At 46.8% G+C, this 23,855-nt stretch overlaps 1 protein-coding gene across 2 annotated transcripts; it reads right to left on the reverse strand.

Annotated features, from left to right (window-relative positions):
* Positions 1-11,283: 11,283 nt before the first annotated feature.
* Positions 11,284-23,133, reverse strand: LOC120916298 (cytochrome c oxidase subunit 6B1). 2 transcript variants are annotated; one of them, XM_040327190.1, is made up of 4 exons: positions 23,022-23,133; positions 18,176-18,289; positions 13,944-14,044; positions 11,284-11,499 (listed from the first exon to the last, which is right to left on the reverse strand). In XM_040327190.1, the coding sequence occupies exons 2-4, from the start codon at positions 18,279-18,281 to the stop codon at positions 11,446-11,448; spliced, it is 261 nt and encodes an 86-aa protein (XP_040183124.1). In that variant the 5' UTR covers positions 18,282-18,289; positions 23,022-23,133; the 3' UTR covers positions 11,284-11,445. The 2 variants fall into 2 exon arrangements, with proteins under 2 accessions (XP_040183124.1, XP_040183125.1); XM_040327191.1 differs by having other exon boundaries at positions 18,176-18,286; positions 23,022-23,125.
* Between the last annotated feature and the right edge of the window lie 722 nt (positions 23,134-23,855).

Raw genomic sequence — 23,855 nt, forward strand, 5'->3', positions numbered from 1 at the left:
TAGCAATTCATGAAGGAATCCGCAATTTGATCATTTTTATTTCTTGGTTATTAAGTGGGCAAGTTTAAAGCAAAAAAATTATATATATCGTATATACTCGAGTATAAGCAGAGTTTTTCAGCACATTTTTTGGCTTATACGCGAGTCACCTTTTTGCACCTGATCTCCTGGACTTTGGGGACCCGGTACCGGCCGTCCATAGGTCAAACTTGGCACATGTATAGCCTCACTCTTCCTCTACAAGTGTGCAAAGTTTGTTGTCCGGGGGACCTACGGCCGGGGAGCACCGATTTATCAAAGCTGGGCACCCGTTCCATAGACTCCAATGTTAAACGGTCATTTCTCTGGTGAATTTGGGGACCCGGTACCATCCGGTCGTAGGTCCCCTGGATCCAGAACTTGGCACACACGTAGCCCCATTTCTCCTCTACAAGTGTGCGAAGTTTGTTGTCTGGAGAACCTACGGCTGGGGAGCACCGATTTTTCAAAGCTGGGCACCTGTTCCATAGACACCAATGTTAAACGGTAATTTCTCCGATGAATTTGGGGACCCGGTACCATCCGGTCGTAGGTCCCCTGGACCCAGAACTTGGCACACACGTAGCCCCAGTTTTCCTCTACAAGTGTGCAAAGTTTGTTGTATGGAGAACCTACGGCTGGGGAGCACCGACTTTTCAAAGCCGGGCATGTTAAAAACGTCAGTCTAGGCATGGCCACAGTGAGGCATGCACATGGACACCCTAGGCTTATACTCGAGTCAATACGTTTTCCCATTTTTTTTGTGGTAAAATTAGGTGCCTCGGCTTATATTCGGGCCGGCTTATACTCGAGTATATATGGTATATATATTTTTTTTTTTCATTCTTTATACCCTCCGCCATAGAAATGCTGTGAGCTGCACAATGCATGGCTAACCATTATGTCAGGATAACTCCAGAGACCTAACATTCTGCACACACATTGGGGTTGATTTACTAAAGGCAAATAGACTGTGCAATTTGCAAGTGCACAAGGCATTTGCTCCAAAGCTTAGTAAATGTGAAGAAGCTTCACTTTGCAAAGAATACCCAATCATATGCAAGGAAGATAAAAAAAAGCATTGATGCTTGCACATGATTGGATGATAGGAGTCAGCAGAGCTTCCCCCCCCCCCCCCCCACTTAACAATCTCTGGAGCAAATGCCCTTGCAGAGTGCAACTGCCCTTGCAAAGTACACAGTCTCTGGGGGTTGATGTACTAAAACTGGAGAGTGCAAAATCTGGTGCAGCTCTGCTAAGAACCCATCTTCCAATATTTTTTTTTGTCAATGCTTAATTGAACAATTAACCACTTGCCGACCATGTATGTCAACAGAATGGCACGGGCAGGCAGATTGGCGTACAGGTACGTCCCTTTAAATCTGCCGCCCAGCGGGCGCATGCGCCGTGTCCCTCACGAGTGCGGCCACGGGTCCCAGGAACTCGATGTGCGGTCGGCAAGGGCAGAACAGGGGAATGCCTTTGTAAACAAAGCATTCCCTTATTCTGCCTAGTGACACCATCACTGATGACCGTTCCGTGATCGGGAACGGTCATCAGTGACGTGTCACATGTAGCCACGCCCCCTAACAGTAAGAATCACTTAACCCCTGCAGAGCCACCTAGTGGTTAACCCCTTCACTGCCAGTGTCATTTTTACAGTTATCAGTGCATTTTTATAGCACTGATCGCTGTATAAATGACAATGGTCCCAAAATGGTGTCAAAAGTGTCCGCCATAATGTCGCAGTCACGATAAAAAAACTAGTTAAAAAAAAAAAAAAAAAAAAAATCGCAGGTGATAAAATACCACCAAAAAAAAGCTTGTCAATTTTGTTTGGGAGCCACGTCGCACGACCGCGCAATTGTCAGTTAAAGCAACGCAATCGCAAAAAAGTGCCCTGGTCTTTGACCACGGCTGGCTGAAGAGGTTAAAAAGGAACTTTTTTGTCTGGAATTTTAAAACTGCTGCTCCTTAGCCATTGCCTAGGCAAAAGATCACATGGTCTCTGGTTACCAGTAGAACTATGAGCATTTCATATCAACAGAGACTGCAGACAGTCTAATGTTTACCAATCAGACCTTGTCTGTTGCAGTAAGAATAGAGGATCAGCAAGGAACAATCACTGTGAAGCACTACTAAGCAGGAAGCACAGCCTGCAAATGTAATGAACAAGAAAATCTTTCCCTCGTGTACATATATCATTACAAACTAGACATTGATCACACTCGCTAATAAGATTTACATTAACCACTTGACAACTGGGCACTTAAACCCACTTAAAGCGGGGGTTCACCCTATCGACAGGAAAAAAAAAAAAAAATTTTCTTTTACCTTTAAATCAGGCACTGTAGCGCGAGCTACAGTATGCCTGTCCCGAATTTTTTCCCCCCATACTCACCTTGTAGTCGTCCATCGAAGATACCGGGGAATGGGCGTGCCTCTGGAGACGGAGGATGATTGACGGCCGGCTCTGGCGCGTCACGCTTCTCCGGAAATAGCCGAAATAGGCTTGGTCTTCACGACGCGTGCGCATAGCCTGTGCGCACGCGCCGTGAAGAGCCGAGACCTACTCCGGCTGTCTTCGGGGAGAGTGACGTGCCAGGGCCGGCCGTCAATCATCCTCCCTCTCCATAGGCACGCCCATTCCCCGCGGGAGCCGAAATCTACGATGGACGACTACGAGGTGAGTACGGGGTTAAAAAAATCGGGACAGGCATACTGTAGCTCGCGCTACAATGCCTGTCTCGATGGTAACATCATGTGGGTCAGGGTGAACTACCGCTTTAATAACCAGACCAATTTTCAGCTTTCGGTGCTCTCACATTTTGAATGACAATAACTCAGTCATACAACACTGTAACCAAATGAAATTTTTGTCCTTTTTTTCCCACAAATAGAGCTTTCTTTTGGTGGTATTTGATCACCTCTGCGGTTTTTATTTTTTTCGCTATAAATGAAAAAAGAACGAAAATTTTGTAAAAAAATGAATTTTTCTTCATTTCTATTATAAGATTTTGCAAAAAATGAATTTTTCTTCATAAATTTGGCCTAAAATGTATACTGCTACATATCTTTGGTAAAAAAAAAAAAAAAAAATTTGGATATTATTTAGTCTGGGTGAAAGTTATAGGGTCTACAAGCTATGGTACCAATTACTGAAAATTGATCAATTTGATCACATCTGATGTACTGACAGCCTCTCTCATTTCTTGAGACCCTAACATGCCAGAAAAGTACAAATACCCCCTAAATGACCCCTTTTTGGAAAGAAGACATTCCAAGGTATTTAGAAAGAGGCATGGTGAGTTTTTTGAAGTTGTCATTTTTTCCCACAATTCTTTGCAAAATCAAGGTTTTTTTTTTTTTTTTTTTTTTCCCACAAAAGTTTCATATTAGCAGGTTATTTCTCACACACAGCATATGCATACCACAAATTACACCCCAAAACACATTCTGCTATTCCTCCCGAGTATGGCGATACCACATGTGTGAGACTTTTACACAGCGTGGCCACATACAGAGGCCCAACATGCAGGGAGCACCATCAGGCGTTCTGGAGCACCCAGACCAGTTCTGACATTTCTCTCCTACATGTAAAAATCATCATTTATTTGCTAGAAAATTACATAGAACCCCAAAACATTATATATGCTTTTTTAGCAAAGACCCTAGAGAATACAATGGCGGTCGTTGCAACTTTTTATCGCGCATGGTATTTGCACAGCCATTTTTCGAACGCATTTTTTTGGGAAATAAAACAGTTTTGTGCTTTTTAAAAAAAAAAACATTAAAGTTAGCCCAATGTTTTTGCATAATATGAAAGACGAAGTTACGCCGAGTAAATAGATACCCAACATGTCACCCTTCAATATTGCACACGCTTGTGGAATGGCGCCAAACTTCGCTACTTAAAAATCCCCATAGGTGACGTTTTAAATGTTTTTACTGGTTACATGTTTTTAGTTACAGAGGAGGTCTGGGGCCAAAATGATTGCTCTCGCTCTAACGTTCGCAGCGATACCCCACATGTGTGGTTTGAACACCGTTTTCATATGTGGGCGGGACTTACGTACACATTCGCTTCTGTATACGAGCACGCGGGAACAGGGGCGCTTTAAATATTTTTTTTTATTTTTATTGTTCATTTTACTTAATTTATTTTAGTTTGACACGTTTTTCCCCAAAAATAAATGTTTTGATCACTTTTATTCCAATTACAAGGAATGGAAACATCCCTTGTAATAGGAATATAGCATGACAGGTCCTCTTTACAGTGAGATATGGGGTCAATAAGACCCCACATCTCACCTCTAGGCTGGGAAGCCTGAAAAAAAACAAGAAAAAAAACGATCCTGGCTTCGATCGCAGCGGTGAGTCAGAAGAAGCACCGGAGGGCGAAGGGAGTGGGGACGTCCCTTTTTGCCTCCCGTAAGAACGATCAAGAGGCGGAACAGCCGCCATGATTGTTCTTATGGTGTAGAGAATCGCCGGCTGAAAAAAATGATATCTGAATGATGCCTGTAGCTGCAGGCATCATTTAGATATCCCTGCACAAAGTAAAGGAGCTCATATGACGTGGGCGGGAAGTGGTTAAAACACATTTTTTTCCCCAGAGTATTTTCTGGGTATTGCAAAGTATTGGCCGGGGTATTGCAAAGTATTGGTGCGGGGGTATTGCAGAGTATTGGTGTGGGGGTATTGCAGAGTATTGTGCGGGGGTATTGCAGAGTATTGTGTGGGGGGTATTGCAGAGTATGGTGCGGGGGTATTGCAGAGTATTGGTGCGGGGGTATTGCAGAGTATGGTGGGGGGGTATTGCAGAGTATTGTGTGGGGGGTATTGCAGAGTATTGGTGCGGGGGTATTGCAGAGTATTGTGTGGGGGGTATTGCAGAGTATTGTGTGGGGGGTATTGCAGAGTATTGTGTGGGGGGTATTGCAGAGTATGGTGCGGGGGTATTGCAGAGTATTGTGTGGGGGGTATTGCAGAGTATTGTGCGGGGGGTATTGCAGAGTATTGTGCGTGGGGTATTGCAGAGTATTGTGCGTGGGTATTGCAGAGTATTGCGCGGGGGTATTGCAGAGTATTGTGCGGGGGTACTGCAGAGTATTGCTCAAGGGGTACTGCAGAGTACTGGCAGGGGGTACTGCAGAGTACTGGCAGGGGGTACTGCAGAGTATTGCGCGGGGGTATTGCAGAGTATTGCGCGGAGGTATTGCAGAGTATTGCGCGGGGGTATTGCAGAGTATTGCGCTGGGGTATTGCAGAGTATTGCGCGGGGGTATTGCAGAGTATTGCGCGGGTGTTTTGCAGAGTATTGCGCGGGTGTTTTGCAGAGTATTGCGCGGGTGTTTTGCAGAGTATTGCGCGGGTGTTTTGCAGAGTATTGCGCGGGTGTTTTGCAGAGTATTGCGCGGGTGTTTTGCAGAGTATTGCGCGGGTGTTTTGCAGAGTATTGCGCGGGTGTTTTGCAGAGTAATTGCGCAGGGAAGGCAGAGCATTGCAGAGTATTGTGCAGGGAAGGCAGAGTATTGCAGGGGTTAATGCAGAGTATTGCACAGGGAAGGCAGAGTATTGCAGGGGTTAATGCAGAGTATTGCACAGGGAAGGCAGAGTATTGCAGGGGTTAATGCAGAGTATTGCACAGGGAAGGCAGAGTATTGCAGGGGGTTAATGCAGAGTATTGCACAGGGAAGGCAGAGTATTGCAGGGGTTAATGCAGGGATGGCTGAGCAGGGATGGATGGATCTGTGACTGCAATAGTCACAGATCCATCCCACACTGCTGCTGCCATCCGCGCTCTCCTCTCACACTGTACCGATCGGTACAGCGAGAGGAGGGAGGAACCGGCGTCATCAAATGACGCCGGTTTGTTTACCTGTGATCGCGCCGTCATTGGACGGCGCGATCACATGGTAAAAGACCGCCGTTGCCGGTCAATTACCGTGATCTGTGTAGCGCCGGGTCTCATAGACCCGGCGCGCACAGAATTTTCTGTGTGCGCGCCCGAGGCGGCGCGCATTACTGCTTCTGGTGGGCGCCGTTTCAGAACGGCGACCCCCAGTTAAGCAACCACCTTGCCGCCGTTTGTAGACGGCGGCTGGTGGTTAAGTGGTTAAGCTGACCATAATCATGTAAAACTTAAAGCAAAATTTCAGTTATTTTTTTAAAACTTTCCATTAAATCTTCTCCCGTTGTCGTTTTAACTTTGGGTAGTAAAACATTTTTTTTTCTGCCAGTAAATACCTTATACAGCCCACTTCCTATTTCCTCCTGTCTGGTCATTAGCCTAGGCTTATAAAATCACACACAGCTCTCTCTCACTCTTCTGAGTTTGCCAGGAAGGGAGGGGGTGAGTCATAATAGGGGCAATGAGAGCTGCGGGGCTGCAGAGCACAGAACACAATAGCACTACGGTAGGGATTCCCACATCAACACTGATAATGTTGATGGGGGGAATCTAGCAAATTCCTTTCCTGCATCCCGCAGTTGTAGGAAAGAAAATTGCATCATCTATGGCTTGCTTAAGGTTACAAGAACATGGACAATCTTGCCAAGTCTTAAACCCCTCTGCAGTTTTTACACAAGGTGGAGGTGTGCCTCAGTGTGTCTGTGTAAATCCAGGAAGTGAACAGGCAGCAGTTTTAGCTGCCCACAGTTAAAATGGCTGCAGCCAGACTCAGTGGAGTGAGATTTCTGCAGCATATTTGGCAAGTACAGAATCACAGTATATATGTATATATGTGTGTATATATATATATATATATATATATAAATAAAATAATATGCAAAGTGGTTGGAGGGAAGCTTAAGAATGGCAAAGATGTTTTTATCACAAATTATGTGAGCATACTGCAGTTCCTCTTTAAGCATTTAAAAATAAAAAAACAATCATACAATGCAAGCTCTTAAGCATGCAAGTTTCTCTGGGGGCGGTCTCAGAAGGTCACCCCTATATATAGTAAAGCCTGAGCAAATCCTGCACTCTCCAAATAGTATTGGTGTAGAAAGGGGTATACCAGCCAGTGGGTATATACTTAGCATTTATTAAGTACACGTGTTCCTTAGCCCACTATCCTACCAGTGCTTGCATTATCATAGGTTATCAATCACAAGGCAGCCTAGGGCCCAATGGCTATCCAGGCCCAGCTACAAAATTCATACTCCTGCTGTATACCAGGATTATAGTGCAATTGGTCAAAGCTTTGCATCCGCTTGTCCCTTCATGAGGGAGGATGGACTTGTAGGCAGTTGGTGACTTATGGGGCCATGCCAGCTTGTATATTGCATATGGGGCACCTTCTCTGCCTATTGCATCTCATATTGTCACTCGAAGGGACATGGAGCCCAAAGCGGTCACCTTGCCTACAGACCCATTTTGCCTGAAATCAGTCTGTTTCCTGGGGCCTGGACCTGTGTTTGCAATCATCTTTGCTGTAAAAACAGTATTTCCGGACACCACTAGAGGGCACTCTGTAAAGACAGGAAAACCTGCATTGTGGAGCCGACTTTTTGGCGCACAGATGGAAGTACTGAGAGCCAATAGGCTGCAATCAGCTGAAAACAGGACTCCCCTTAAAGATGAACTCCGGCTTCCCTTCAGTCTAGAACAGTTGTACCGGCTCCTCTCCTAGAGACTGAAACCAATGTCTCTAAATTTGACTGCATACTGTGAGCTTCTCAGAATGTGCATTAGAACCTGCAAAAAGTCGGATAGAGCCCACCTCATTTCCTGGCTGAAAGACACTCATCTAGCTCTTTTCCTACAGAGCCTGACCGGCCTCTTTCATTCATTCCAGTTATTTCAATCACAAAGGTTTAAGCCAGCCATAGATGGATCGATTCTCAGTTGGGTCACAAGGGACCACCCAAGTTTTTTCTTTTTTTTAAAGTGTATTTTTGTGCGTGTACTCGAGAGAGGAGCCGGACTGCAGGAGTTGGGAGTAGGCAGGCCTCCTCCAGAGGCAATCTGCCACCTTTCTCCATGCCCCGGGTGGCAATGGCGGGTGTGTGAGGGGGTCTTCCCACACAGCCCGCCCTATCTGCTCCGCTTTAAAGCCCAACGGGGCAGAGGGACTCCCTATAAGGGAGTGAGAGGATCTAGCCCGCTCAACCAGCCCAGTTAGTCCTTCGCCTCTCTTTTTAGAGACCGCGTGGTCAAAGTGCGTGCATGTTAACCCAATTTCGAGTGCGTGTAAGTGTGGTGGTTTTTGTGGGAGGGGGGTGGGCGTACTAAGCTTACCTCGCATAGCACACCCACCGGGAGCCGGGCTGAGACCACCAAACTCAATTCACATGTAGTTGACACCGGGATCCGAACCCCTAGCTGCAGAGGTGAATGGCTTGTCAGCGCAGTGCCAATCGCGTTGAGCCACCGCAGCTCCCCTACCACCCAAGTTTTGATCCATCTATGGGCAGGCTAGTTATACCAACGTCAATCCATAGACCAACTGCAGTACAACCGTCTGTCAATTTTTTTTTTTGCGCATGTAATCACTGCTGGTGGCTACAGCCGTCAGTAGTGATCATTGTGTTCGGCCAGACGGGAAGGTTCCCCACCGGCAGAACACAATAGCACTACGGTAGGGATTCAGTGACACTGGACACTGGAATCAAGCAAATTTCTTTCCAGGAAGAAAATTGCACCATCTATGGCGGGGATATGCAATTAGCGGACCTCCAGCTGTTGCAGAACTACGATTCCCATGAGGCATAGCAAGACTCTGACAGCCACAAGCATGACGGGACTTGTAGTTTCGCAACAGCTGGAGGTTCGCTAATTGCATATCCCTGATCTATGGGTTGCTTGAGGTTACAAGAACATGAACCATCTTGCCAAATCTTAAACCCCTCTGCAGTTTTCACACAGGGTGGCAGTAACGTTCACCTAAAGAGTAACTCCACTTTTCCTGAAAAAAACAAAACAAAAAACAAACACTCCCCCTCTGGGTGATTAATGTACATTGCATGGATTTAACAAATTCTACTGCAGAGTCCTCTACCTGCTACTGCTCTGAAGAAAATGCTGTAAGAATCTGAATGGGAGCAACGTTTTCATTATTAATCAGTTGATGCACTTGCAGGGCTCCAAGGAAGAAAGTTGCCCTTTGGGAGTCGCTCACCAAAATTTATATTTTTGTTGCAGAGGATGCCTAAAAATCTGATTTGTATTATAGTGAATACTGCTGGGAAAATTATCAGCGAGTCAATTACACAAGCAGAAAATTATATTTCTGGGTAAGTTCTGTGTACAGAAGGCGTAAGGGCTAAGGGGACCCCAAAGGCCCAGAGAACCAAAAAGTTAAGGGGTCTTCTGGGCCTTTGGGGTGCCCTTAGCCCTTACTCTATTCGAAATTGACTTCTAGGATGATGGTACTATCATTTTTTTTTCTATAGTTTACACTAAGAGGCTTATATTTAAATCATGGTGTACAGAAGGCCTCTATATTGCATCGTGATTTTTTTTTTATTAAAAAAGATAAATAAATCAGGACTTTACACCATAAATCACATTACTGCAGATTGAAAAGGATGTTTTAATTACATTTAGTTACAATATGACTTGTGTCAATGGAGTATGCTATATTTTTTTTCCCCCATGAAAAGTGGAATTACCCTTTAAGGCTGCACCAGGAAAGCATTGGAACGATGGATGGAATTAATTTCCAATCACCAACCTGAAGAAGGTGTCCGCCTGTTGCAGCGAGATAAATGACAGCGGAGATGTAACTGGCTGACCGCTTCTCTGCCTCATACTGTTGCATTCCTTCAACCAGCCATTCTATTCTAATATCGATGCACTGTGAATATAAATATACCTGTTAAAGCGCACATCAACAGTCTGCGATACTTATGTGCCATGTATGTTATTATCATCTGCCGTTTTCCAATAAACAGTTACTAGAACACCGAATTATTCTTTTGCCATGTGCCCAGTGAAAACGGATTACATTCTCATGTGCAATAAAACAATTGGGAGGAGAACAGCAAGCATTTCTCCTTGTCCATGTGCTGGGGCTTCGCTAGAATGGCCACCCAACGCATTCACACCACATCGGGTGCAAATATACCCTCAAAGTAGAACTATAGGCAAAACGTTGTTCATATTGGATATAGCCCTTGTAAGATTTTTTTTTTTTTCCCTGCTATCTTTTTACCATTGCAGAGATTTCCCATCGCTTTATGTCTGAAAACCAAACAGGAAGTGAGAAAACATCCCTGCAAATTAAGGTGTCCGTTTATGAAGCAGTGAACAGCGATGATCCCAAGGACCACCACTGATCACAGCCCATAAACAGTTTACGAGACAGATAATCGGAGAAGTGTTTGAACTTGTTCTCCCACCGATTATCTCCACACACAGAGAATCCTCATTGAATGTCACAGTAACGGCCAGTTTATGAAGCTGTGATCTGAGCGCTTCACTGGTGATCTGTGTCAGAATTCACACTCCCCAATCCCGGGGGATCTGAGGAGGAAGGAGGAAGATTTTTTAGTTCCTCCTACCTCGTTCAGACCCCCCAACACTGTAACCATGTCCCCCTGTTTCTGGTACTGTAATCTCGTAGAGTCTCACGAGATTCCAGTATCAGGGGCCATTCTCCACTGTTTGAAGCATTGGTAGATCACTTCACTCCTTCAAGGGTGAAGGGATCTTCTCGGCTTCATAAACTGGCACACAGAAAAATCTCCTTCGTGAATGCCAGAGAAAGAAGCAGTGAATAGATTTCACTGCTTCATAAAAGGACACCAAAAGTGGTTGCAAGGCTTTACTTTTTTTTTTTAATTAACAAACATGTCATACTTGCCTCCACTGTGCAGCTCGTTTTGCAGAGTGGCCCGATCCTCGTCTTTTGGGGTCCCTCGGCGGCTGTCTCAGCTCCTCCCCGCATCAGCTAACCCCCTCTGGGAAGCGCTCTCCCAAGGGGGTTAGCTTGCAGGCACGCTCCCGAGTCCTGTATCCGGCGGCTATGAGCCCCCGAATACAGACTTTGCCCCACCCCCGCATAATTGGAGTTGATTGACAGCAACACAAGCCAACGGCTGCGCTGCTATCAATCTATCCAATGAAGAGCCGAGAAAACCGGACCAACATAAAGCGCGTTCCACGCGGGACTTTCGAGGGCTCAGGTAAGTAAACGGGGATGGGGGGCCGGCAAACGCTGAATGTTTTCCCACTTCAATGCATAGGATTAAGGTGAAAAAAAACACATGAATCTTTACAACCCCTTTAGGGGAACACACACACCCCAACACTGAAGCCAATCTGAATAATTTTCATGTTTTATTGACATAGAAATAAAAAGTTACTGGATGCTCCTCCAATGATTTACAACGGAAGCAAAATTTAGATGGACAAATCCAGCTGAAACATCAGGTCCGGCGTGAACATTCAAGATTACAGGAATCAACTTCACAAGTCCTTCAGATTTTGGCCGGAAATGTGCCTGCATCTCTCTGGTCATCCCACTTCTCCACCTGCAGCAAATAAACAACAGATCAGGAAACATTGACACCGTTTTATACTTACAGGACCAGCAAATATCTAAATGCATGAATGCTAAAAGGAAAAGTTCACCTTTTGGAAAAAATAAATGCACACATTTTTGCAGAAAAAAATTAAAATTGAATTTTTCCTCTAAGGAGCCTGGAAAGCATTGTACCAGTGATCAGGGGTGCAATGTCAGCCTCCTGCAGACAAGTCCTGCAGCTTTCAGTTCACAACTGCATATGGGCTGACTGATTACAAGCTGCAGGACTTGTGGCTGAACTACAAAAATGCTCTTCAGTGACCTCACACTCCATTCACAACTACAAGCCATCAGCAGGTGTAGTTCATCCATTCACAAGAAACGATGAATGAATGACGTGACCGCGTAGTTTTAAAATAGTGACATCAGGGACGGGGAGGAGATCCCACAGATGCTGGAATACGTTACGTGTTCCAGAATGCGAACTTATCCTTTAGGCTCCATTCACACCTAGGTGTTTTTACGCCCGACGCCATTGCAGCCTGAAATACGCTGGAGGGGCGATTTAACATTGTCGGCTATGGAGATTGTTCACATCTCCACGCCGAAACGCCGTACGCCTGAAGCTCAAAACAAGTCCCGGACCTTTTTTTCAGGCGGCTTCGGCGTTCGACATAGCCAACAATGTTTAATCACCCCTCCGGCGTATTTTAGGCTAAAAAAGGCAGCGGCAAATCGCGGTACAATACGCCGCGTTCAGGTGTGAATGCAGCCTGAAATATAGCAGATAAAGCCCAACTCCAACCACACCGCAGATATTTTTTCACAAGCAATTACATTTTTGCTCGCATTGACTAAGATTAACTAAAACTGGTGCAATCAGAATCTAGTGTGCTGTGCATAGTAACCAATCGGCTTCTAACTTCAGCTTGTTCAATTAAGCTTTAAAAAACAAACAAAAAAAAAAAAAAAAAAAACACTGGAAGCCGATTCAGCTGTATCAGATTTTTTCACCCCACACACACACACACACACACACACACACACACACACACACACACCTTTATTGCATTTTGTTTTGTATTTATGCTGCTACTATTGAGAGTTGTGTGGTCATGGAGAACTTTTCTACTAGCCAAGTTAATCAAACGCAAATTGACCTCTAGGAATCCTTCGGAGGTCTTTGGTTCTGGTGAGTGTACATCTAGATCCTTGGTGGAGGTGTCAAACAACAGCACTCAGATTTGATTTGTTCATTATTGAATGTTTTATAATCATTGATGCTTTTCAACCTCGTGTTTTGAGGTCACAACATCTGGTTGAGTGAGGATATTGGAAGTACACAATAGGATCACCTTTCATGACCTGTATGGTGCACCAACAGTCTCACTACTAGCGCTGCAACTTGGTTATAGCAATTGGAAAAAGATCATATTAGTTAATCCTGACCTTCAGTATTTTTTTCAACTTTCAATGTATTAAATCTTCTGTCCTCCTTGTTTTAACTTTGGATAGTAAAACATTTTTTTTCTGCCAATAAATGCCTTAGGTTTCTTGTCTGGTAAAAAGCCTAGGCTTATGACATTATGCACTCTCTCACTCAAATGAGAGTTTGCCACCAAGGGAGGGGGGGGCGTGTCATAAGAAAGCCAATGAGAGCTGCAGGTGTGCCTATGTGTAAATCCAGGAAGTGAACAGGCATGAGCTTCAGCTGCCCACAGTTAAAATGGTTGCAGCCAGACTCAGTGTAGGGACACTAAAAAGGAGCTCACGTTAAGTCATCAGCTACAAATATTGTAGCTCCCGACTTACCAGGCTAGCAATCCGGCACTCATCACCCGGGCTGGTTCTTCACCGGGTACCAGACACCACCATCTTGCTTGTGGAAAGCTGGCTCCGATTTCAGCCCTCCACCATGCATGCACAAGCCGTGCTGCACTTTCTAAAATGGACCTGCGAGCAGGAAGAAGGGGTGCCAAACTTACGCTCAGTTTGCCTAAGCGAGCCAAGCAAAAGTGGGAGCAGGAACCTGCCATAAAATAAGTACACAATTCCAGGAAGAATTATTTTTTTTAATCCAATACAGGTAGAAGAGGAGCAGAAATACACTTTTTAGGTGTTCGACGAAAAAAAAAATATATATAACAATACCCATACTAAAGCAATTGACATTCTGGGATTTGTGGTTCCATTGCAGCCAAACTATACTCGTTCACATGAGCGTACACCCACCCAAAGGCCATGTTTGACTGTGCAGGCAGTTGGATTTAATTTCACTTGCATAATTGTGAGCAGTGTCTGTGCAGATGCTGCATCCCCACTGACATGAATAGGACTGCCTGCACAGGTGTGTGTGTGTGTGTGTGTGTGTGTGTGTGTGTGTGTGTGTGTGTGTGTGTGTGTGTGTGTGTGTGTGTGTGTGTGTGTCCAGGAGAAGATCCAGGGACTTACCCAGGAGTTGGGGCACATGGACTGGTATACTTTCTTATACCACTGACATGGGTAGGGATCCTGTTCCTTGGCAGTCAAAGACTTCTCACATCGATGGAAATCTACAAGGAAAACGATCAAATTCAATAGACTGGTAATAATTGCAGGTCATCTTATTCACAATGCAAAAAAAGGAACAAAAACAGCCAATGCAATACACTAGCGTAAAAAAAGAGAAAACAGACAGCAAGCAAAACTGTAATGTGAAAAATAACATTCCTGATTGGTTGCTCGTGTTAGTGCATATATAGTGTATAAATGAAACCCGCACTATTTTTTTTTTATAAACAGATCTTAGAACTGGATCGCCCACCCTTAACCTAACCACGGAAATAACCTTTTTAAATCCAAAAAACGTGTCCCTGAATAAAACATAAAAGACGAGTTTAAAAAAAAAAAAAAAAAAAGTCCATTGAGTCCAGCGCTGTCTTACTTGTAGGGAGACGTCACCCTACATTGCTTCTCTCTGGCCCAGTCATCTTGCACTCGTATCTGATGCAAACAGAGACCTGCTGCAGGGATCTTCGCCAGGTTTACCCGCCATGTGTCTGCGCTTGCACCAACCCAGTGCACATGTGCAGCCACACCATGGGCCCTGCCATTAAACTGGAAGAGATCCAGTGCTGCCTCTGCCCATGTGCAAGATACAGAGATGGGATGAGTCTTGTAGAAATCCCAGGAGGCAGCTTGCAGGACTGTGTGCATGCAATGAAATGTCGCAACAGTTCCTGCGCATGAGTGGGGTCTGCGGGTCAGAGTAGGTCATCTTCTCCTAGGTGAGAATGACGGACCTGATCTTTAGAGAGGAAAAAAAAAAAAAAAAAAAACACACACACATAGTGGCTATAAAGCTTACACACCCCTGTTAAATAAAAAAAAAACGAAGGGTGCACACCCTCTTATAACTGGGGATGTAGCCGTGTTCAGAATTAAGCAATCGCATTCAAACTCATGTTAAATAGGAGTCAGTACACACCTGCCATCATTTAAAGTGCCTCTGATTAACCCCAAATAAAGTTCAACTGTTCTAGTAGGTCTTTCCTGACATTTTCTTAGTCGCATCCTACAGAAAAAGCCATGGCCTGCAGAGCTTCCAAGGCATCAGTGGGATCTCATTGTTAAAAAAGGTATCAGGTCAGGAGAAGGGTACAAAAGAATTTCCAAGGCATTAGATATACCATGGAACACAGTGAAAACCGTCATCAAATGGAGAAAATATGGCACAACAGGGACATTACCAAGAACTGGACGTCCCTCCAAAATTGATGAAAATGTAGATAAGTTAATACTTTATGTAGAGTAAAACTATTCAGTTTGTCTTCTCAATGCTCGTGGAGTCTATACTTGGAATGTTAGTATTTTAGTATGTTAGTATTTTATACAATAAAACTTGATAAAAAAAAAAAAAAAATGATGAAGACGTGAAGAAAAACTGGTCAGAGAGGCCACCAAGAGTACTACAGCAACATTAAAGGAGCTGCAGGAATATCTGGCAAGTACTGGCTGTGTGGTCCATGTGACAACAATCTCCCGTATCCTTCATATGTCTGGGCTATGGGGTAGAGCGGTGAGACGGAAGCCTTTTCTAATGAAGAACATCCAAGTCTGGCTAAATTTTGCAAACACACATCTCAAGTCTTCTAAAAGCATGTGGGGAAATGTGTTTTGGTCTGATGAAACCAAGGTTGAACTTTTTGGCCATAATTTCAAAAGATATGTTTGGCACAAAAAACACTGCACATCACCAAAAGAACACCATACCTACTGTTAGAGGGCAACATGGTCTAATGTTATATTTCTAAAGTTTCTACACATTTGTTTTTACAACCAAGATCAGCCATGCTGACACTTGCAGTCCCAAGATTTTAAAAAAGGTACAGAAGAATGTGGCCCCAAACAGAATCTGCATAGCAAAATGGCTCGTCTCCAGCTCACCTGGGGTGCTAGAAGCTTCAAAGAGATAGACGACAAAGACGGCCCAGGGTGCATGAACTGCAATACTGCCCCCAAAGGCCAAGTATGGTAGGACAGTCAGTAATTATAAGGAGGATTATAAGGAGGATTGTCATGTGAACATTGATTTGTCCAAACCAAATGGGACTGGCAATGGGGGGGGGGGGGTTGAATGAGTGATGACTGAGTTTTGTAAAAAGGATTGTTTGAGAGAGCTCTGTCTCTTTTCGCTACAAAGCCTTGTCATAAGGCTGTCTCTCTGCTATCTTAGGACTTTGCTCTGACTGATGGCTTGGGCCTAAACTCAATGCGGCCCAGACTAGCTCTTTTCCATCTGAGCTCAGCCAGCAAGGTTTACCTAGAGGAGGGGATAAGCATCTCATTATCATCATAGGCTTCATAGATATCCGTTAAGAATATGAAATTCCTATTTAAAGCAAATAAATGTAACATTGTGTACTAAGAAAATGTGTCTGTCTTCATAGCAAACATATCATTAGGCCTAGCATACTCGGATAGATTAGTCTAGCAATAAAAGGGACATACAAATTAATACACATATGCAACAGCTATATTGGTTACAGAGTGAATATTATTGCAAATTTGTGCTTCAGCCACTGTGAAGCATGGTGGTGACATAATCATGCTTTGGGGCCGTTTTTCTTCAGCTTGAACAGGGGCCTTAGTCATAGAATTATGAACAGTTCCTAAAACCAGTCAATATTGGCACAAAACCCTCAGTCTTCTGCTAGAAAGCTGAACATGAAGAGAAACTTCATCTTTCAGCATGACAATGACCCAAAACATACATCCAAATAAACAAAGGAATGGCTTCACCAGAAGAAGATTAACGTTTTGGAATGGCCCAGCCAGAGTCCAGACCCGAATCCTATTGAAAATCTGTGGGGTGATCTGAAAAGGGCTGTGCACAGGAGATGCCCTCGCAATCTGACAGATTTGGAGCATTTTTGCAAAGAAGAGCGGCCAAATATTGCCAAGTCAAGATGTGCCATGCTGATAGACCTATACCCAAAAAAGACTGAGCGCTGTAATAAAATAAAAAGGTGCTTCAAAGTATTAGTTTAAGGGTGTGCACAAGCATATTATTTGCTGCAATGTACAGTAGAGTGTACAGCTTGTAAACAAGTGTAAATTTGCTGTCCCCACAAAATACAACAGCCATTAATGTCTAAACTGCTGGCAACAAGAGTACACCCCCCAAGTGAAAATGCCCAAATTGTATACAATTAGCCATTTTCCCTCCCCGGTGTCACGCGTTACAAGGTCTCACACAATATTAGATTTTCTGCAGATTTTTGTCTTCAGATTTACCAAAACCATGTAGTGGAAGGACCTGCTTGATTGCATACAAAATTTAAACTCTTAAAGGTTTGACCTCATATTAGACGGTTTTGGTAAATCTGAAAACAAAAATCTGCATAAAATCCAATAGTGTGTATGGGGCCTAAAAGTGAACATGTTCTGGGCTCTGACACCTCTAATATTTGTCACAAAGTGTTGACATCCCCCAGTATAGCACTTGTATTGGGTCCATGGATGTGTTAATACTCCAGTATACCCTAGGTGTTGTACGTATACCAATTTTCTATAATCAAAACCCTCTGTTCAATGTTTATTTTGTTCAATGTAAATAAACGCCTTTTTATTTATACTCGGGCCCCTTTCACACGGTCGGACCGTTCAGGCCCACCTGTCAGTTTTGACGGCGGACCTGAACGGCCGCTCCATGCATGCCTAAGGAGCGTTGGATGTCAGCGGAGACATGTCTGCCGACATCCGACCCACCAATATCAGACGGATGGCGATACGTCCCTATCCGTCCATGGCGGATCAGATTTCTCCATAGGAGGCAGGGGCGCTGCACAGGCCCCTCCCCGCTCAGTAAGCAGAAAGGACTTGTCATCCGCCGGCTCAGCGGAGAGATCTCCCGTTGAGCCGGCGGGAGCTGGCAGACTCCGTAGCAATGGGTTCCGCCTCGTGTGGAAGAGGCCTCACTTGAATATACTTGATAGACACGTGTGTGGCTTCATACACAGATGTCTATTGAAGTCGCACCTGAAATTGGCAAAAGTAGTGCAGGAACTACTTTTGCAAATCAGTGGCACTGCGATTGGAACAGTGCCATTGCCGCCAATAGAATGCGGCTTGTCATGCAATTTGATCTCTCAAATCGCTCCAATGTGAACCTAGGCCAAGATCTAACAACAACAGCAGCTTACCCAGGTAGTTCTGGAAACAATGTTTGGTCTGGTTCTGGTTAGGAAAACGAGCATCAAATGGTGCGGTTTTGTAGTTCTCAATCTTGGTACGAATGTTGTCTGCCATTTTACCTGCTGAAAAGGAGTAACAAATTAGACAGCTGCAATCCAAAAAAATATTACCAACCGATTACTGGGTACATTAAAGCGATATTAAACCCAAACATGTCATATTGCAGCTTACCAAATACTGGATGTGGTGGCTGCATTCGTTTTTTGTTTTTCCACCTGGTGATCTATCCAGTAAGGCTCGATTCATATTTATGCATGTTTCTTTTGAGCATTTCGTATCTATTTTTTTTTGGGGGGGTTGTTGCTGGACAGATTTAAACATGCAAATCATGGCAAAATCGCGGTACAAACGCACTACATACCATATTTATCAGGGGAAAATCGTGGGTGCGCGTTATACGCCTCTCCCCGCTTTCTGAGCGCCGACATATACCGAGTGCAGTACACTCGGATGGGTTCGGCGAGCCGAGCAAGGCCGAGCCCAGCCGAGGGTAACCGAGTGTATTGCACTCAGTATATGTCGGCTTTTTTGAGCGCCGCCGCCGACATATACCGAGTGCAGAGGAGCAGAGCGTGGCCAAGCGTACCCGAGTGTACTGCACTCAGTATATGTCGGCGGCGTTCAAAAACAGCGCGGGAGAAAACCACGAATGCCGCAGAAGGACGCTGGACCGGACAAGGCCGCCGGGCAACTATATTTCTTTTTTTCCCCCAGGATTCTCCTCTAGGTTTGGGGTGCTGGCTATACGCCGGAGCACGCTATAGGGCGATAAATACGTTAATTTTGCAGCAGCAAACCGAGCGTATTGCACTCGGTATATGTCGGCTTTCTGAGCGCCGCCACTGACATATACCGAGTGCAGAGGAGCCGAGCGTGGCCAAGCGTACCCGAGTGTACTGCACTCGGTATATGTCGGTGGCGTTCAAAAGCAGCGCGGGAGAAGCGGGGAGGACACCACGAATGCTGCAGAAGGACGCTGGACCGGACAAAGCCGCCAATGGACGCCAGCAAATGTATTTCTTTTTTTTTTCCCCTAGGATTCTCCTCTAGGTTTGGAGTGCGCGCTATACGCCGGTGCGCACTATAGGGCGATAAATACGTTACTTTTGCAGCAGCTTCTCCATTGACGTCTATTGAACCAAAAAAATGGACCATTTTGCTGTCTAAAAAGTCCCTGACCCTTTCCAAACACAGGAGACACAGAAATGCATTGATGTGAACATGTTGTATAGGAACCCATGTTGGGGGGGGGATAAAAAAATAAAAATCATTCACATTGGTGTGAATAGAGTCCAACACGCCTCCTGTATTAGAGCGCCCCCACTCTGGATGAAAGAGCACAGGGGCCACCCATGAACAGCAGCATTGCCAGCCTGGGAGGAGGGGCGTGTTAGAGGGACTAGCAGGTTTGCATTCACTAACTGAAGCCAAACTTCAGCTAATACTTTCTAAGCAGTCACAGCACTGAGGACATCTACATGTTATCAAATGAAAGCCAACATCTGGTTGTGACGCTGCCTTAGGACAGCCACAGATGGTCCCATTTCAAGTGATCACATTTGCTGCAGCAATGAGCAGATCATCCGGGGTGACGGTCCGCGTCAGGTCAGGAGCAATATGGGAAACTCCAGTGAATGTGTCACTTCACCCATATAGGGCCAGGGGCCATCCCAACAGGAGACAGGCCACACCCAAATTGCAGGCGGCCCCCTTTCCCTGATAGGAGACAGGCCACCTCCCACATTGGAGCCCCAACCTCTATCCCTCTCCCCCATAAGAGACAGGCCAGTCATAACCCTCCCCCACCCCATCAAGAGATAACCCCCTTCCACCCTAGAGCAACAGGCCACCTCCCAGACTCCCCCCCCCCCCCCCCTCCAGAGACCGCACCCAACCCCCTCCCCCATCCCTTCACCAGAAGACAGGCTACTCCTGGGCATCCCCCCTCAACCACACCCTTCCACTATTGGAGCCAGCCCCCTGATGGCAGAAACCTCTGCCCCCCTTTTCACCTTACCTATTCAAGCCCCCCCCCCCCTTAAAGAACACTGGCTACTTCCCAGACTCCTCCCCCATCAAGAGACAGCCCCTGTCCTGATGTGGGAAGTGAACTGGTATCCTATTAACCGATAGGAAATCAGCCAACACCCTCCCCCCCATTCCCTCAATAGGAGAGGGGTCCCCATTCAGCCCCCCATTTAGGAACAGGCCTCTCCCTAGACTGCTCTCCCATAATGAGACACCAACCCCCCACAGAAGACAGGCTACTCCTAGGACTCCCCATCCCTCCTCCCTGCCCCATTGGAGGCTCCCCCCCCTCATAGAACACAGGTACTCCTCAGATTCCTCCCCATCAGAAAAGCCCCCCCCAAGGCAGCCACTTCCATCCATAGAAGGTAGGCTACTTCTCAAACTACAATTCCCTAGGAGATGAGCCCCCCCCCCCCAAACAGGTGACTGGCACCACCACAAAACAACCCCCCCTCCCCCCAATAGGTGACCCCCACCACCGACAGGAGACGAGCCCCCCCCCCCCAACAGGTGACCGGCACCACAAGACAGCCCATAGGCGACTCCCCCCCCACCAACAGGAGATGTGCCCTTCCCCCCAATAGGTGAACCCCCCCCCCCCAATGGAAGACAGTCCCCCTTCCCCTCCCCCCAATAGTTGACAGGTAACCCCCCCCCCCCCACCAACATAAGACAGTCCTCCCCAATAGTTGACAAGTAACCCCCTAGCACCAACAGAAGACAGCCCCCCCTTCCCCCCCCCCCCAATAGTTGAGAGGTAATCCCCTCCCACCAACAGAAGACAGTCCCCCTTCCCATAGTTGACAGGTAAATCCCCCCCCCACCACCAACAGATGACAGTCCCCCCCAATAGTTGACAGGTAACCCCCAACAGAAGACAGTCCCCCCCAATAGTTGACAGGTAACCCCCCCCCCCCCCAATAGTTGACAGGTAACCCCCCACCCCCCAACAGAAGACAGTCCCCCTTCCCCCCAACAGAAGACAGTCCCCCTTCCCCCCAACAGAAGACAGTCCCCCTTCCCCCCAACAGAAGACAGTCCCCCTTCCCCCCAACAGAACAGTCCCCCTTCCCCCCAATAGTTGACAGGTAACCCCCCCCACCAAAAGAAGACAGTCCCCCCCTCCCCCCCCAATAGTTGACAGGTAACCCCCCCTCCCCACCAACAGAAGACAGTCCCCCCTCCCCCCAATAGTTGACAGGTAACCCCCCCCCCCACACCAACAAAAGACAGTCCTCCCCAATAGTTGACAGGTAACCCCCTCCCACCAACAGAAGACAGTCCCCCTTCCCATAGTTGACAGGTAAATCCCCCCCCCCCACCACCAACAGATGACAGTCCCCCCCCCCCAATAGTTGACAGGTAACCCCCCCCAAAAGAAGACAGTCCCCCCCCCCCCAATAGTTGACAGGTAACCCCCTCCCCAACCCAACAGATGACAGTCCCCCCCCCCCCAATAGTTGACAGGTAACCCCCCCCCCCAACAGAAGACAGTCCCCCTTCCCCCCAATAGTTGATAGGTAACCCCCCCCCAACAGAAGACAGTCCCCTTCCCCCTCCCCCCAATAGTTGACAGGTAACCCCCCCCCCCCCCACACCAACAAAAGACAGTCCTCCCCAATAGTTGACAGGTAACCCCCTCCCACCAACAGAAGACAGTCCCCCTTCCCATAGTTGACAGGTAAATCCCCCCCCCCACCACCAACAGATGAGTCCCCCCCCCCCCAATAGTTGACAGGTAACCCCCCCCAACAGAAGACAGTCCCCCCCCCCCCCAATAGTTGACAGGTAACCCCCCCAACAGAAGACAGTCCCCCTTCCCCCCAATAGTTGATAGGTAACCCCCCCAACAGAAGACAGTCCCCTTCCCCCCCCCCCCCGATAGTTGACAGGTAACCCCCCCCAAAAGAAGACAGTCCCCCCCGATAGTTGACAGGCAACCCCCCCCCCCCCCAACAGAAGACCATCCCCCTTCCCCCATAGTTGACAGGTAACCCCCTCCCCAACCCAACAGAAGACAGTCCCCCCCCCCCCCCAATAGTTGACAGGTAAACCCCCCCCAACAGAAGACAGTCCCCTTCCCCCCAATAGGTGACAGGTAACCCCCCCCCACCGACAGAAGACAGTCCCTCTCCCCCCCAACAGAAGACAGTCCCCCTTCCCCCAATAGGTGACAGGTAACCCCCCCTTCCACCAATAGGTGACAGGTGAGGGGTAGAAGGTCACATGCTCTCCCATACCCGGAAGTACCAGACATTTCCTTGACCTCCGACAAACCCTCCACCACCAGGGGGCGCTATAAAGAGAACATGTCACTTCTTTGATGGACACGGCTCCATTATAAATTCACACATTTCCTCTGAGGTGCAAATCAATCGAATGATCACTGATTCTGACTGACCCGGTACGAGGGGGAGGGGGGGGGGTTGGGTGGATGAGGCGCTCTGCCTTCACTTGCAGCATGCTCGTCCGGGGTGAGTGTCCGGAGAACCAGCTTGTCAGAAGTGTCCCTCAGTCAGGGGGGAGGGGAAAGTGTGTACAAATGTCACCTGCCCGGTTGCTATGACAGCACAGACAGGAAAAAAGACAGGCATAGCCCCCCCCCCCCCATCATAGATTTCCCTGTATAGACACAATTATATATATTTTGTCAAAATAGTGACGTAATGACTATATTATTATTTCTATATAACGTATTTCCTCCTAGTTCCCGTCCCTTTTCTTACGGTCCCCCCCCCCCGCTTCACGCCCCGGGCCTCTCACCTCAGCCTCGCAGTCCGCACACCCCGCTTCAATGTCACTTCTCACAGAGACCGGAAGTGCAGCAAGAGCCCGCCGGAAACACGTCACGATCCGCTAAGGGCATGGTAGAAGGGCAACACCGCACTTTACGTACGGACGTCCCTTACGTCCCCCTTCAGCAGCTTACTGCAGTCAGAACGCGCGCGCGCCCCGGTGGCCTCCGATAGGCTGCGCGTCCGTGCGTGAGGCGGGGCTTAGCCCGGGCGGCGGCTCCCATTGGCCCGGGCGGGCTCTGTTACTAGGGCGAATTGGTCAGGCGCCATTTTGTATGTGTAGAAAGTCACATCTCTGAGGGCGAGGAGGGGCCGTGAGGGGAATGTCGGCCCTGGGCACTCCCTCAGTGATTCCTCCGAGTCTGCTGATTTTAGTCCACACTGAAAAAGCAGGGGAATCATTACCTGTAATCCATGAAGAGAACGCTACAAGGGGCAGGAGCCATTTTGTAGCCCAATAAAGATATTAAGTGAAGTGAAGGAAAAACTAAGAGTTAATAAAAATGTTAAAAGACCCCAGCCCCACTCAAAAAACACACCTAAGGAATGCATACGTAAAATAAACGTGCAACATATATTAGGTCTCATGCACACGGCGGCTGCAAAAAAATGTGGCGTCTTTATCAGTCATTTGTTTCATTTTTATGGATGTGGATGCAGGAGGTGTATTCATGCACTGTGTTCAGATCCATAAAAAAGTAGAAAATCCTCATCTGAGGTCCTGTGTATGGGCCATATTTTACACTACACGTATGTAAGCATTTGTGCAAAAGTATTCTATAGGAATACGAGAGTTGCCTGC

The sequence above is a fragment of the Rana temporaria genome, chromosome 10 (genome assembly GCF_905171775.1).
Source record: "Rana temporaria chromosome 10, aRanTem1.1, whole genome shotgun sequence".
NCBI lineage: Eukaryota > Metazoa > Chordata > Amphibia > Anura > Ranidae > Rana > Rana temporaria.